At 43.6% G+C, this 12,643-nt stretch overlaps 1 protein-coding gene across 2 annotated transcripts in view; it reads right to left on the minus strand.

Moving 5' to 3' along the window:
* Nucleotides 1-12,643, minus strand: part of LOC126190906 (cytochrome P450 6k1-like) — a 71,794-nt gene that overhangs the window by 32,237 nt on the left and 26,914 nt on the right. For both annotated transcript variants that reach the window (XM_049931534.1, XM_049931533.1), the window contains exon 2: nucleotides 1,955-2,854. In XM_049931534.1, coding sequence (XP_049787491.1) covers nucleotides 1,955-2,846 — 892 coding nt within the window. In that variant the 5' untranslated portion in view covers nucleotides 2,847-2,854. The remainder of the gene's footprint in view (nucleotides 1-1,954; nucleotides 2,855-12,643) is intronic.

Consider the following 12,643-nt stretch of genomic DNA (forward strand, 5'->3'; position numbering starts at 1 on the left):
TATGGTTAAATGATGCCAGGGTAAGGAGTTAAAATGTGCTTGGTGCACAATGTAGCGATCCCGCTTTGTTGTGGTCAAATTTAATCGACCATAACCTTGACGACCAGTATATCTGCCCTCAAGTTTCTAGGCAGTCCAACATCGGGCCACTGTCACATCCGAAGGCACCACAAATCTGGGTATTGCACGTTTTGCTCAGTTGGCCAACTGGAGAACCAAAATAAGGCTAGTTTCAAACTCTGTCAGGTGCTGATAACGCTGTCTCATACGGGTGCGTGTCATATGCTTGTCCTTAACAGTGGTTACTCAACATCTGATACAGTTCATGATCCTTATATACCGTAAGAGGCCTGGTAACAGCACCAGATACGAACACACTCGGGTGGCCGTTCTACCTCTCACAGAGAACTGCAACTCTAATCATTTACATACCCACCGAAAATGTGTACGTGTACGAAGTTACACTGACATCCAACTATGTTTTCTTGGTCATTTACTGCTTTTGTCAGGCAGTTTGTATTCATCTGCGATGGTCTCAATTTTTCTGTGTAATTCAAAGTCCGCTTTTGGAATCACGTAACTGATAGTCCCGAAAAATTTTCTGTGGGATTTATATATATATTCATGTAACTATTTAACCAGGAAAGCCGAGTAATACGGATTAACCTGTGGGGCCGGGTTATAGAGCACTACCAGGTCTAAGGAAATCACTATCTGGGTTTATAATTTTCATCAATTATTTCTACTCTTCATAACGTAATCATCTAAAGTTTTATGCCGGTTACATTTATGTACTACGTACCGACTACTGTCACCATCTAGGGACTGAAAGGTTGAATCCAATATTGTATTGTATTGTATGTTAACCGGGAACCTAGAAACGACGGAGAGGCTCCGTCCCCGCCGCAGCCGCAGTGGTCCACAACCCCACGACGACTACTGCAGTCCACTTCACCCCTCCGCCGCCCCTCACCGAACCCAGGGTTATTCTGCTGTTCGGCCCCCGGTGGACCCTCCAGGGATTCGTCTCACTCCAGACGAGTGTAACCCCTATGTTTGCGTGGTAGAGTAATGGTGGTGTACGCGTACGTGGAGAACTTGTTTGCGCAGCAATCGTTGACATAGTGCAACTGAGGCGGAATAAGGGGAACCAGCCCGCATTCGCCGAGGCAGATGGAAAACCGCCTAAAAACCATCCACATACTGGCCGGTTCACCGGACCTCGACATAAATCCTCCGGGCGGATTCGTGCCAGGGATCAGGCGCTCCTTCCCGCCCGGAAAGCCGTGCGCTAGACCGCACTGCCAACCGGGTGGGCGGTAATCCAATATTACTCGGATAACTAGAACCATGAATAAAGTGGAGAAATCATAATTGTACCAGCCTTTTCTAAGCAAAAGGGGAAACATTTTCTGCACTAGGGTGACTTTATTTAAATAACTTCATCTCTTGCTCCAACTTCAAGTAGAGTGCTAACTTGTGATACACCGAGTCGTCAGATCTGTATGAAATCCACACCCCCAGTTATCGACGGGTTGGTCTGCAACACCACCCAGTCAGATACTCTGTTACACAGGTTGTCTCTCACAACTGAGAATGATCCCTGTTAGTATTTGAGTAACACAACATGTGACTCTTAAAACATACACAACAAAATTTAAACAATTCGCAGACAAACATAATACAAAACTCTTTTTAAAAACAGATTAAGTTTGTGCCACAATGGCGGAACCGAATGAATCATATGGTATCAGAGGTGAAATATTTATGCAGTTCATCCTGTTTATAAAATGTCTGTCGTTCCAAATTTAAATACGATGGCACGTATGTAGTTTATGACAGGAGTTGTAACTGTGTAACTGCTTTTCACAGTGAAATCAGAATAGCGATATTTGCAATGGCTTGGGGGACAGTCAAGGATGTCAAAATATGCAAAAACTGAAAAAAACCTTACCTTCATCACTCTTCTCCACACTGATTGAGAAGCTGTCATCAACATATCCTTTATTTTTCAGTTGTATCAGCAGCTGCATGAAATCCTTCCTGATAACGCCGGTCTCCTCTCTGTGCTTTACTGTATCCTCGACGACTCGCGTGAAGTACTCTGTGATGTCCTTAGGCGTGAAGGCCACAGGTATCAGTTTGCGCAGCTTGGGGTTGAAAAATCCCAGCGCCTGGGTCATGTAGGTACGGAGAGATGGCTTAAAGAAGCGCCGACCCCACTGCCGGAATTCCGCCTCAGGGTTGTGCTGACTGTCGACGTTGATCCCAAAGGCACAAGAGGCAATGACGTCGGTAGAGTAGCGGGCAATCAGTTCGCGCACTTCCACGACCTTGCCCGCCGGTGTGACGTCAGACAGAACGCGCGCGCAGTCCTGGACGATGCCGAACATGGCGCGCATCTTGCCCGACGTGAACGTGGGTGTCAGCTTCTGTCTCAGAGACTTCCATTTGGTGCCGCCGAGGAAGAATAAGTGTGCTGATAGGTGATCTGTCTCTTCGTCTATATAGATGCCCCGGTCAGGGAAATAGTTAAAGTCCTTCACCATGATTGTCTTTATTAGATCTGGGTCTCGAATGATGAGAATTGGACTGTTTATTGTGTAAATACCCACTACACTCTTTCCTTTGCCTTCAAAATACACGTCTCGCATATCCTCGCCTGGACTTTTTCTCATGAGCGTCGTATCCCAGGCATTCCCTAGTGGGAAGGATGGCTCTAAATAGGGCAATCCCTTCTTCTTCCAATAGGTATAATTAATTTTGAATGTGACGTAGATAATCACAAAAATTGTGGACAGTAGAGCTAACATTTCAGTCATCCAGAAATCGAAGATAACAGCCATTTTAGTTCCTGAAAAAACAAATGAAGGGTATGATCACAAATATGTTCAGAGTCTTTTTGCGTCATAATATTTAATTTCATATATATTGTAGTCAAATTCATTGTGCAAGTCCATACTATCAGTGGTTAGCCATAGAAAGAATCCCTCTACTGTCTGTTGCAGTTTACATTGTTGCTGATTTCTTAGAGTAAATAAAACATCACCATTTATCCTGTTAGGATTTAATCACATTGGCTTGCTGCTTTCATACTGCCATTCGACAGCAAATAAAAATGCTCCTGCATTTGGAAATAAAGTTAAACTTCACTTGCTCACCGATTCTGATTTTAAAAAATGCAAAATCACCATATTGCTGGATATTTAAAATTAAGCAGATATTGTTTGCTGTAACTCATAAAATGTAGCATGTAATACTTCTGTACATCAGGATCAACTCTCCATGATTAAACGCTTTATGTATTCTTTAGCTTTCCTCTATATGATTCTTTGTTGTTAGTGTTTATAAAGCCGGAATGGATATCATCATTGTTAATATGGTCCAAAAATAAATCGCTATTTTAACTGCATATAATTTTCTTATATTAAATTTTGTCTAGAATAATTACCATGTTTGTTAGACTATAGTATGTTTATTGAGATTTAGAAAGTCTACAAGTAGTTCTTGCTTCTTAATTGCAGAAGGAAGAATAAATTTGTTGATTCACACTTACAAGAGAGAACAAATCCCATGTGTATTGGAGTACTGGGTCTTGGCCATAGTACTGGACAACATGAAGGGTAAAATGTTATGCTAACAAGGGAACCTCCCCATCGCACCCCCCTCAGATTTAGTTATAAGTTGGCACAGTGGATAGGCCTTGAAAAACTGAACACAGATCAATCGAGAAAACAGGAAGAAGTTGTGTGGAACTATGAAAAAAATAAGCAAAATACACAAACTGAGTAGTACATGTGCAAGATTAGCAACATCAAGGATAGTGCGAGATCAGGAGCGCCGTGGTCCCGTGGTTAGCGTGAGCAGCTGCGGAGCGAGAGGTCATTGGTTCAAGCTATCCCTCGAGTGAAAAGTTTACTTTCTTTATTTTCGCAAAGTTATGATCTGTCCGTTCGTTCATTGACGTCTCTGTTCACTGTAGTAAGTTTAGAGTCTGTGTTTTACGACCGCACCGCAAAACCGTGCGATTAGTAGACGAAAGGACGTGCCTTTCCAATAGGAACCGAAAACATTTAATCGCAAGGTCATAGGTCAACCGATTCCTCCACAGCAAAACACGTCTGATATATTCTATACGACAGTGGTGACGGCATGCGCGTCACATGACAGGAATATGTTGTCGACCCACCTAACTTGTACACTTGGCGAATGGGTAAAAAGATTCTTCTACCTTGCCCGATTTAGGTTTTCTTGTGGATGTGATAATCACTCCCAAAAAAGTGTTGAAAACGTAAAAGTTTGTCACATAAACCGAAAATAAAAATTAAAATTTTCACTCGAGGGTAGACTTGAACCAAGGACCTCTCGTTCTGTAGCTGCTCACGGTAACCAAAGGACCACAGCGGTCCTGAGCTCACATTGTCCTTGATGTTGCCTATCTTGCACATGAACTACTCAGTTAGTATATTTTGCTTATTTTTTCATAGTTCCACACAACTTCTTCCTGTTTTCTCGATTGATCTGTGTTCAGTTTTTCAAGGCCTGTCCACTGTGCCAACTTATAACTAAATCTGAGGGGGGTGCGATGGGGAGGTTCCCTTGTAAGTAGCAGAGCAGTTTAATAATCTTTAATGTGCATTTGCATCATACTTCAACCAGCTTAAAAGTGCTCCTATACGTGTGCAAAAAAGGCGAATACGCTCCTGTTTAAAAAACTCCGACTGAATAGTGGACTACCACATTCCTCAGCACCTTTAAAAATATTCTCAAAAATTTTGTCATGCGAAAATATTCACTCTGTTTTTAACATGCAGCTCACCTCTCACTCGCAAAAAGCTCCCCTAATTATAGCTCGTAGACACCGTCTAGTCCATCGCTGTAAGTCGCTCACACCCACTAGTCCACACTCAGTTGCCCAGTCTCACTCACTCATTCACCCCCCTGTGTCTCTCTACCTGCCGCTGTGTCCTGTCTCACAGTCGCAGATTCCTTCGTTCTGCCCTACTACTGCAATCTCCTCTCGGTGTCACTGTCTCACTCTGGCTGTTACTGCTGCTATCTCATTTATTGCTTCTCACTGCTACTGTCTTCTCTCACTGTTACTATCTATCTCTCTTCCTCGTCGTCATCGTCATAGACTCCCTATCTCATCAAGACTGACTACCATTCAGTTTCATTTTCTCCTTCTCTTTATTTCTCTCCCACTGGTATTGTCTCCTTTATTCTATTCCTAACATAGCTCTGTCACGTCAACCATGTTCCACTGCCACCGTGTCCCTCCCTTTCTCTCACATTGCCTTTGTGTCTTTCGTTTTTCTGTGTCGCAACCATTGTATACTATCTTTCAGTTTTTATTGCTTTTCCGTCCCTTTCCCTCCGACACTGTCTCCTTCTCTCTCAGTATAAAAATGCTCGGATATGTTCGCATGCCATACTTTTTGAGAACATTTTTAAAGGTGCTGGAGAAGGTAGAATGAGGCAGCTGGTAACCCGCTTTTCAGCCAATCTTTTAAACATGAGAATATTCGCCTCTTTTGTGTCCATACAGGAGCGTTTTTCCGCTGGTTTCCTTCTTTTCGCTGCTACAGCAGAGCATGTCACCCGAATGAAAACAAGTTTATGGGTCAGTAACATGTTGATAGTTTACTTATGTGAAACCGAAATAAAGCCAAACTAATTTTACACCTCAGACCGGACGTTAAGAATTTTGCATTTGATTCAGTACTACCCTCTATACCGTGGTGTTGTCAGAACCTTTCTGATGACAACGGAGACACTTTACAGCATATTTCTCCGAGGTTCGCCTCTTTATAAACTACTTTTTCGCCTGACATCGGATTTAACGGGCGTATTTTAGTGTACGAGTGCAGTAACTTGGAACATTTGTGTCTCTGAAACAGCTAAGTAAGTCAAGAAAATTTTAAGGGTTGTTCAGTTTGGGACCTTAGGAATTTATCGTAAAAATGTCAGTCATTTTCTGTGCATAACCGTCTTGGAATCCGATACTCTGTTTTGGCACCCAAAAACCACATTTTTGGGGTGTTCCTTGGTAATGTACAAAGATTTTTGAAAATGAGGAGATGGTAATTCTAGACAAATACCTAGAGAGCATATTGTTCCAGCTTGGATATAAAAAATGAATCTCCTGCAGTATGTCCCATAATTGCTGTTTCTGTTTGAAGTGAAGTTGATTCATCGACTCAAAAGTTCCAGAAAGGAAAACTTAAGAACTAAAATGTAATTGCTGCAAGAGAAAACTGACATTTACAAAAACAAAGTAGATTCATTGTTATCTGAAGCTAAAAACAGTGGAAGTTCATAGTTTGCAGATTTGAATAGTAATTAATTTAAAATCTTAAGAGTGTATGATATGTTTTGATTTACAGATTTATCACAACTTGTTTCATTAGCGTTTCCTTCCATAATAGTCTTCATTTAGCTGATTAGATTACTTCCGTACCGTAAGAACGTCCTTTCGAGCCGCAGTAGTAAGCTATTGTTGTTTCGCGTCTCCTCGGTTTCAATATGGCCTCGAGAGCAACGCTTAACTGCATACTTAGTAGGGGACGCGCTCTCTGCTTTTCTTTCCACATGCTGTTACTTTGTGGCTTTGCTGTGGATGTCGTAGCCAATGTGGACATTAAAAGTAATCGTAGCGAATTAATTTACGAATTTTTATTCCACTTGCTACGAGCTGTCATCGCCGATGGTAGTGGTAAGCGAAAAATTCTACATAAGCAAGCGAGACACGTAATTTGCAGGATACACGCTTTCTTCGAGCACAAAGCACGTGTATGCGCTTACCGCAGCTGTCGCTTTCAACCGGCGACTGTGCAATCTCCGTCCGTGCCTCGACGAGGGCGAACCACTTTCGTTCGTGAATCGGACTGTAGTTGCCAACGAAACAGTTACGTGATACAAACAGATCGCCGAGTTTCTGTTTGACCATGGAGGACTGGATTGTGTTGGGCTGTTCGAGACTAAATACTTTTTACACAAAATTAGAGTCGTCATTAAAATAGAATTTCGCAATTTCAAGTTTTTCAGTGTATTCACAAACGATCTACTTCCAGTCTATCTTCGTCATCTGTTAATGAACATAAATAATATTTTAGCGCTCAAATACGACAGGTAGTAGAATTGATCATATTTCTTGATAACATACGAAGGGTAGTCATAAACATTCAGTTACAACCACGCTATTGATTTTTTGTCTGTTTGCAGGTACATATGCAGCCTTGGAACACACTAAAATCCCCACACTGTAGTACTCTAGCACTGCGCTAGACGTGGTGTGACAAGAAGGCCCAGACAGTTACACTACATCCTACCGGTCAGTTGGCTGGTGAGTCAATATTATGCTAATATGATGACCTATGCTGAACTGCATTACTGTTAAATATTGTTGTTTTAACTGAAAAGTGTTGGAATTGTATGTTCCATGTTCTGTTTGTATTCTGTTTCACATCCAGAAAAGGCGCCATAACTTGCAGTCGGCAGCATCTTCGACGCCGCCGTCAATGACCGTGAGGTGGCCGCTGTTGTCCGCAACGCGAAGGCCGTCGTTCGAGAGAAGATCTTGTTGACGCCTGTTATCGCCTTTGACTTAAGTCAGATTAATGAATGAAAATAATTGTTGAAATATCTTATAAAAATGGAGAGTTATGCTGGAAATGGGAAAATGCCATGTTTGGATCAGCTCTTGATTAAAACTGACACTAAGAACATAGCTGTTAGTTAATGCCTTCTGATGTCCGCCCCTGATTGCTGAGTGGTCAGCGTGGCGGAATGTCATACCTTCATACCTAACGACCCGGATTCGATTCCCGGCTGGGTCGGGGATTTTCTCCGCTGAGGGACTGGGTGTGGTGTTTTCCTTATCATCATCATTTCATACCCATCGACACGCAAGTCGCCGAAGTGGCGTCAACTCGAAAGACTTCCACCAGGCGAACGGTCTACCCGCCGGGAGGCCATAGCCACACGGCATTTCCAATGACTTCTGATCTGAAAATACACGTCGATAACTGTGGAAGTTGATGTGTTTCTCAATCAAGAACAGTGATATGTTGGAATGTGATAAAACATGTATATGATTTTTTTTAGTCTGTCGTTGCCATGTGATGATTGATTTGAGGACAGAACTTAATTGCTGTATTTTAGAAGGTCATTGAATATTAAAGTGAGGCACCTATCGATATACTGAGAGTTGCCAGCAAAGATATTAGGCCATTGGTGCAATGTAGGAAAAAGCCAAGGAGTTTTACTAATGTTTCATAGCCCAAAGCTGAATCTTCCTCTCTCTCAACTGCCGAACTTGAAATAAGTTAATCAAAACAATCCTTTTGAGTTAATTCGATTTTCGTTGTGGAACCCCTCTGTAAAAGAAGTCTTTTAAGGTCAAGATTTAGTGCTGTCCACACATGTTCGAAAGTGTTCATTACTACAGCTCATACTTGTCTTGTAACCTATTCAAAAAGCAGCGTGGCGCCAAACCAAAATGGCGCAGTCCACTGATGAAAGGGAGTATGTTATGGTAATTTGTTTTCGCAGTCTATGCTGCAGTAGTGAAAGGGTGTCGGAACAATTCGCCAGCATATGACACAATGGTGTGGTTGGTGGTACCGACGCTTTGTGTGTGGTCAAGCAGGCCACAACGACGAAGTATGATGTCAGTTTAAATAAAAGAAGCTTTCAAATAATCTGTGGAATATGTAACCAACTAAATTATTAACCCACCTCTCTGTAAAGAACCGGGAATCCCAAGGAGTAGAGACCCTGGAGAGGGAAGACCATTGTACTCGTATTAGAATCGAGAAACAGCTAGCGGAAAAGTGAATATCAGTCATGAGTCAGTTTTCAGTATACTGCACGACACTGTAAACACGATTAAAGTCGCCGCGCTCTGGATTCCATGGCTGCTCACACACATTCAAAAAGCACACCGAAACGAGACATCAGCAGACATGTTGCCGCTTTGTCAGGCCAATCCAGATGACTTCTTTAGCTGTCTGATGACCATGAAACATTGCTGGGGATATCGCTGTGAGTCTGAAACAGAGGTGCAAAGCAAGCAGTGGAAATATGCGAAGACCCAGCCATTATCACGCAAGATGATGTTGAAAGCATCTGTGATTGCCATAGTGTGGTCCTAACAGACTACGCTTGTAAGGAGCAAACTATCTCATGACCACACTACCGAATCTCCTGACGATGTCACGCGAGAGCCTATCGAGAAACTGTCCACGACATCGTCCCAGCTCATTCGGCACATGACAGTCACACCGCTTTTTTCGCCTATATAATTCTGCCGCACGCAACTACCACCTCCTCCCAATTTCCCCCCCCCCCCCCCCCCGCCACCCTTCTGTGTTCTCCTTATATAACACAGTGACTCTTTATTCGTTTCTTGGATAAGGAGCCAGTGAGTGACAGAATGACGAAGAGGTGATTTTAGAGGCGAAAGCTTTCCTGTGCAGGAAAAGAAAATCTTAAACCAAGGTCCCCGACAAGTCCACAGTGTTTCACGATCAGACGCGTCAATGGGATGCCTGCCTCAATGCTTAAGACAATTTGTCCTGACAGCACATCGATTCTGGACTCTACAGTCTTTGAACGGAAACGTTTTGATCGCCCCTTATAGTAGCTCTCAAAGTAGATGTATTTGACCATATAAAATTGCATAATAAGCTCACAAGAGAATGGCCCAATCCGACATGTCGAAACCTACACATAGGAAAAATACATCGAAAGAATTGCACAATCGAAATTTTTGGCGGCTAAGGTGCAGTGCAAGTGTTTATAAAGAATGGTATAAAGTAACTCATATTTGCCACACGAAGGGCTGCTTATAACAGTGGTTTGTAGCCGCGCGGAATTAGCCGAGGGGTCTTTGGCGCTGCAGTCATGGACTGTGCGGCTGGTTCCGGCGGAGGTTCGAGTCCTTCCTCGGGCATGGGTGTGTTTGTTTGTCCTTAGGATACTTTAGGTTAAGTAGTGTGTAACCTTAGGGACTGATGACCTTAGCAGTGAAGTCCCATAAGATTTCACAGACATTTGAACATTTTGAATTTGAGTGGTTTGTAAACTGCTTCCTGTAGAGCGTGAAAATCGGCAAATAAACAGGGGTAGCTGTGCCAGCAGAACGTAGCAACGCGTATCGCGAATTCCAAAGCGCTCACACACGAATTTTAAGCACTTACTCATAGCAAAATTGCCTCAAATCATTGATGGTTTCTTGCGTGCTTGAGTGCTTACTAGGCACAACCTTTTATTTTAATAACAGTGTAGCGTAGAGTACCGCCGTTGTTATTGATCCTTGTATCGACCCTCGTATCGTACAGGCTTTTATTTGTTTTGGTTAGAACAGCTCAGTGCCGGTCAGACCGTTAGTGAGAGAGCATAACGGGTTCCTTCTGCTGATAAGGCGAGTACACTGACGGTTTATTACATATTTTTACGATCTGGAAACAGGAGCGACTTCAGTAATGGATAGGAACTGTGAGTGCTGTGTACAGATGTGAGCTGAGCTGATGACCCTTCGCGCACAGCTCCAGGCTATGTTGGCTTGCGTCACACAGCTTGAGGCGGCTTCCAAGGGGAATCTGCGTGGGGGTCGGACACGGGCAAGCGAGGGACGTCGAGCACGTCCCACGTGTCTGCCGATCGGTCCATTGCTGTGGCCGCCCCGGGTACTGCCTTCCCTGATGTTGATCCCTCACCCGTGGTCAAGTGGGAGATCATTCCAAAGTCTGGCAGGCATGAAAGACTTTCCGAGGGGTCGATCGTAGAACCTCCCGGTTTCATTTGACGAACAGGTTTCGGGCGTTATCTGCGGCTGATGTAGTCTCCAAGCTGGATGCAGTCGTCCACCCTGTTCCAGAGGAAGCTTCTCGACCCACAAGGTCTGAGAATTCACAGAGGGTGGGTTTGCTGGTAGTTGGGAGCTCCAATGCTAGGCACGTAATGGGGCCCCTTAGGAACATAGCTGCAAAGGAGGGGAAGGAAACCACTGTGTACTCCGTGAGCATACCTGGGGGAGTCATTTTGGACATGGAAAGGGTGCTTCCAGATGCCACGAAGAGTACAGAGTGCAGTCAATTGCAGGCAGTAGTCCATTACGGTACCAATGACGTGTGTCGGTTTGGATCGGTAGAGATTCTCTCTGGTTTCAGGCGGTTAGCGGAAATGGTAAAGACTGCCATTCTTGCTTGCGAGATTAAGGCTGAACTCTCCATCTGCAGCATCGTCGACAGAACCGACTCTGGTCCTTTGGTGCATAAGCGAGTGGAGGGCCTGTATCAGAGGCTCAGACGATTCCGTGACCGTGTAGGCTGCAGATTCCTTGTGTTACTGCGTGGTGGGTTTCCGGGTTCTGCTTAATAGGTCAGGAGTCTACTGCACACAGGAAGCGGCTACACGGATAGCGGGGGCTGTGTGGAACGGACTGGGCGGTTTTTTAGGTTAGAAGGTCTCTGGAAACCACAGAAAGGGCGTTCGTCTAAAAAGGGGCAGGTAAAACACAGTAAGGTATTTGTAGAAACGATTGGTATTGTAGTTGTAAATAGTTGTAGCTGTGCTCGTTTTTCCCGCGCGCCGTTCGAGGGTGGAATGGTAGAGAGACAGCTTGAAGATGGTTCATTGAACCCTCTGCCAGCCACTTTATTGTGAATAGCAGAGTAATCACGTAGATGTAGATGCAGATGTTTTGAACAACTTGCAGTTCATATCGACAGCTAAACAGTTGCTGATGTAATTGTTACACAAGTGACTAGAAGAGGAAAGAAAATCAAATCAATGTATGATGATACATTACAGGCGACTTCCATCAGTCGGGTCTTTAATTTGTAGACATGAAATGTTTGATAACAGTTCTTGTAGCAGAGTTCTAATGGCAATTTTTAAGTAACCTAGTTTATTCGTTGTAGTTAATTAGCGCAACAACCATCGTTCGAACCACAGTTCACGATATCGACCAAGCTATTTTTCGAATCCACTAATGCTGTCACAATATCTAACGAGATTTCGACATGATTCGAATGATGTCCACGAAATTAACCAATAAATAACACATATGTTGGTCCTCAGGAGGAGCAGCCGTTTTCGATGGCGCAACACGCTCTTCATATTTCATCTATACAAGGTTGAAAACGTTAACTGAGTTCCACATTACTGTGAAACTCTAGAACTTACGTGCTCTTATGAAGAAATCACAAAGAAAATTAATTTAGTTTTATCTCCATTGTACACATTTGGAGATACCGCGAAGACAATTGGTAATCATTAGGGATATTAAATGAGTTGCTGATTTGAGTTAAAAGTAACTGAGAACAATTAGGTCAGGGAAACCATAGAGGGAAAATGAAATTTGCCTTACAAATTATGCCGGCCGGGGTGGCCGAGCGGTTCTAGGCGCCACATTGGGGAGCCGCGCGACCGCTACGGTCGCAGGTTCGAATCCTGCCTCGGGCATGGATGTGTGTGATGTCCTTACGTTAGTTAGGTTTAAGTAGTTCTAAGTTCTAGGGGACTGATGACCTCAGAAGTTAAGTCCCATAGTGCTCAGAGCCATTTGAATCATTTGAATCTTACAAATTATGATTGCGTTGTCCGTGTTATCTTTTTGCCGACGTGCCATCGACCA

The sequence above is a fragment of the Schistocerca cancellata genome, chromosome 6 (assembly GCF_023864275.1).
Source record: "Schistocerca cancellata isolate TAMUIC-IGC-003103 chromosome 6, iqSchCanc2.1, whole genome shotgun sequence".
Taxonomy (NCBI): Eukaryota; Metazoa; Arthropoda; class Insecta; order Orthoptera; family Acrididae; genus Schistocerca; species Schistocerca cancellata.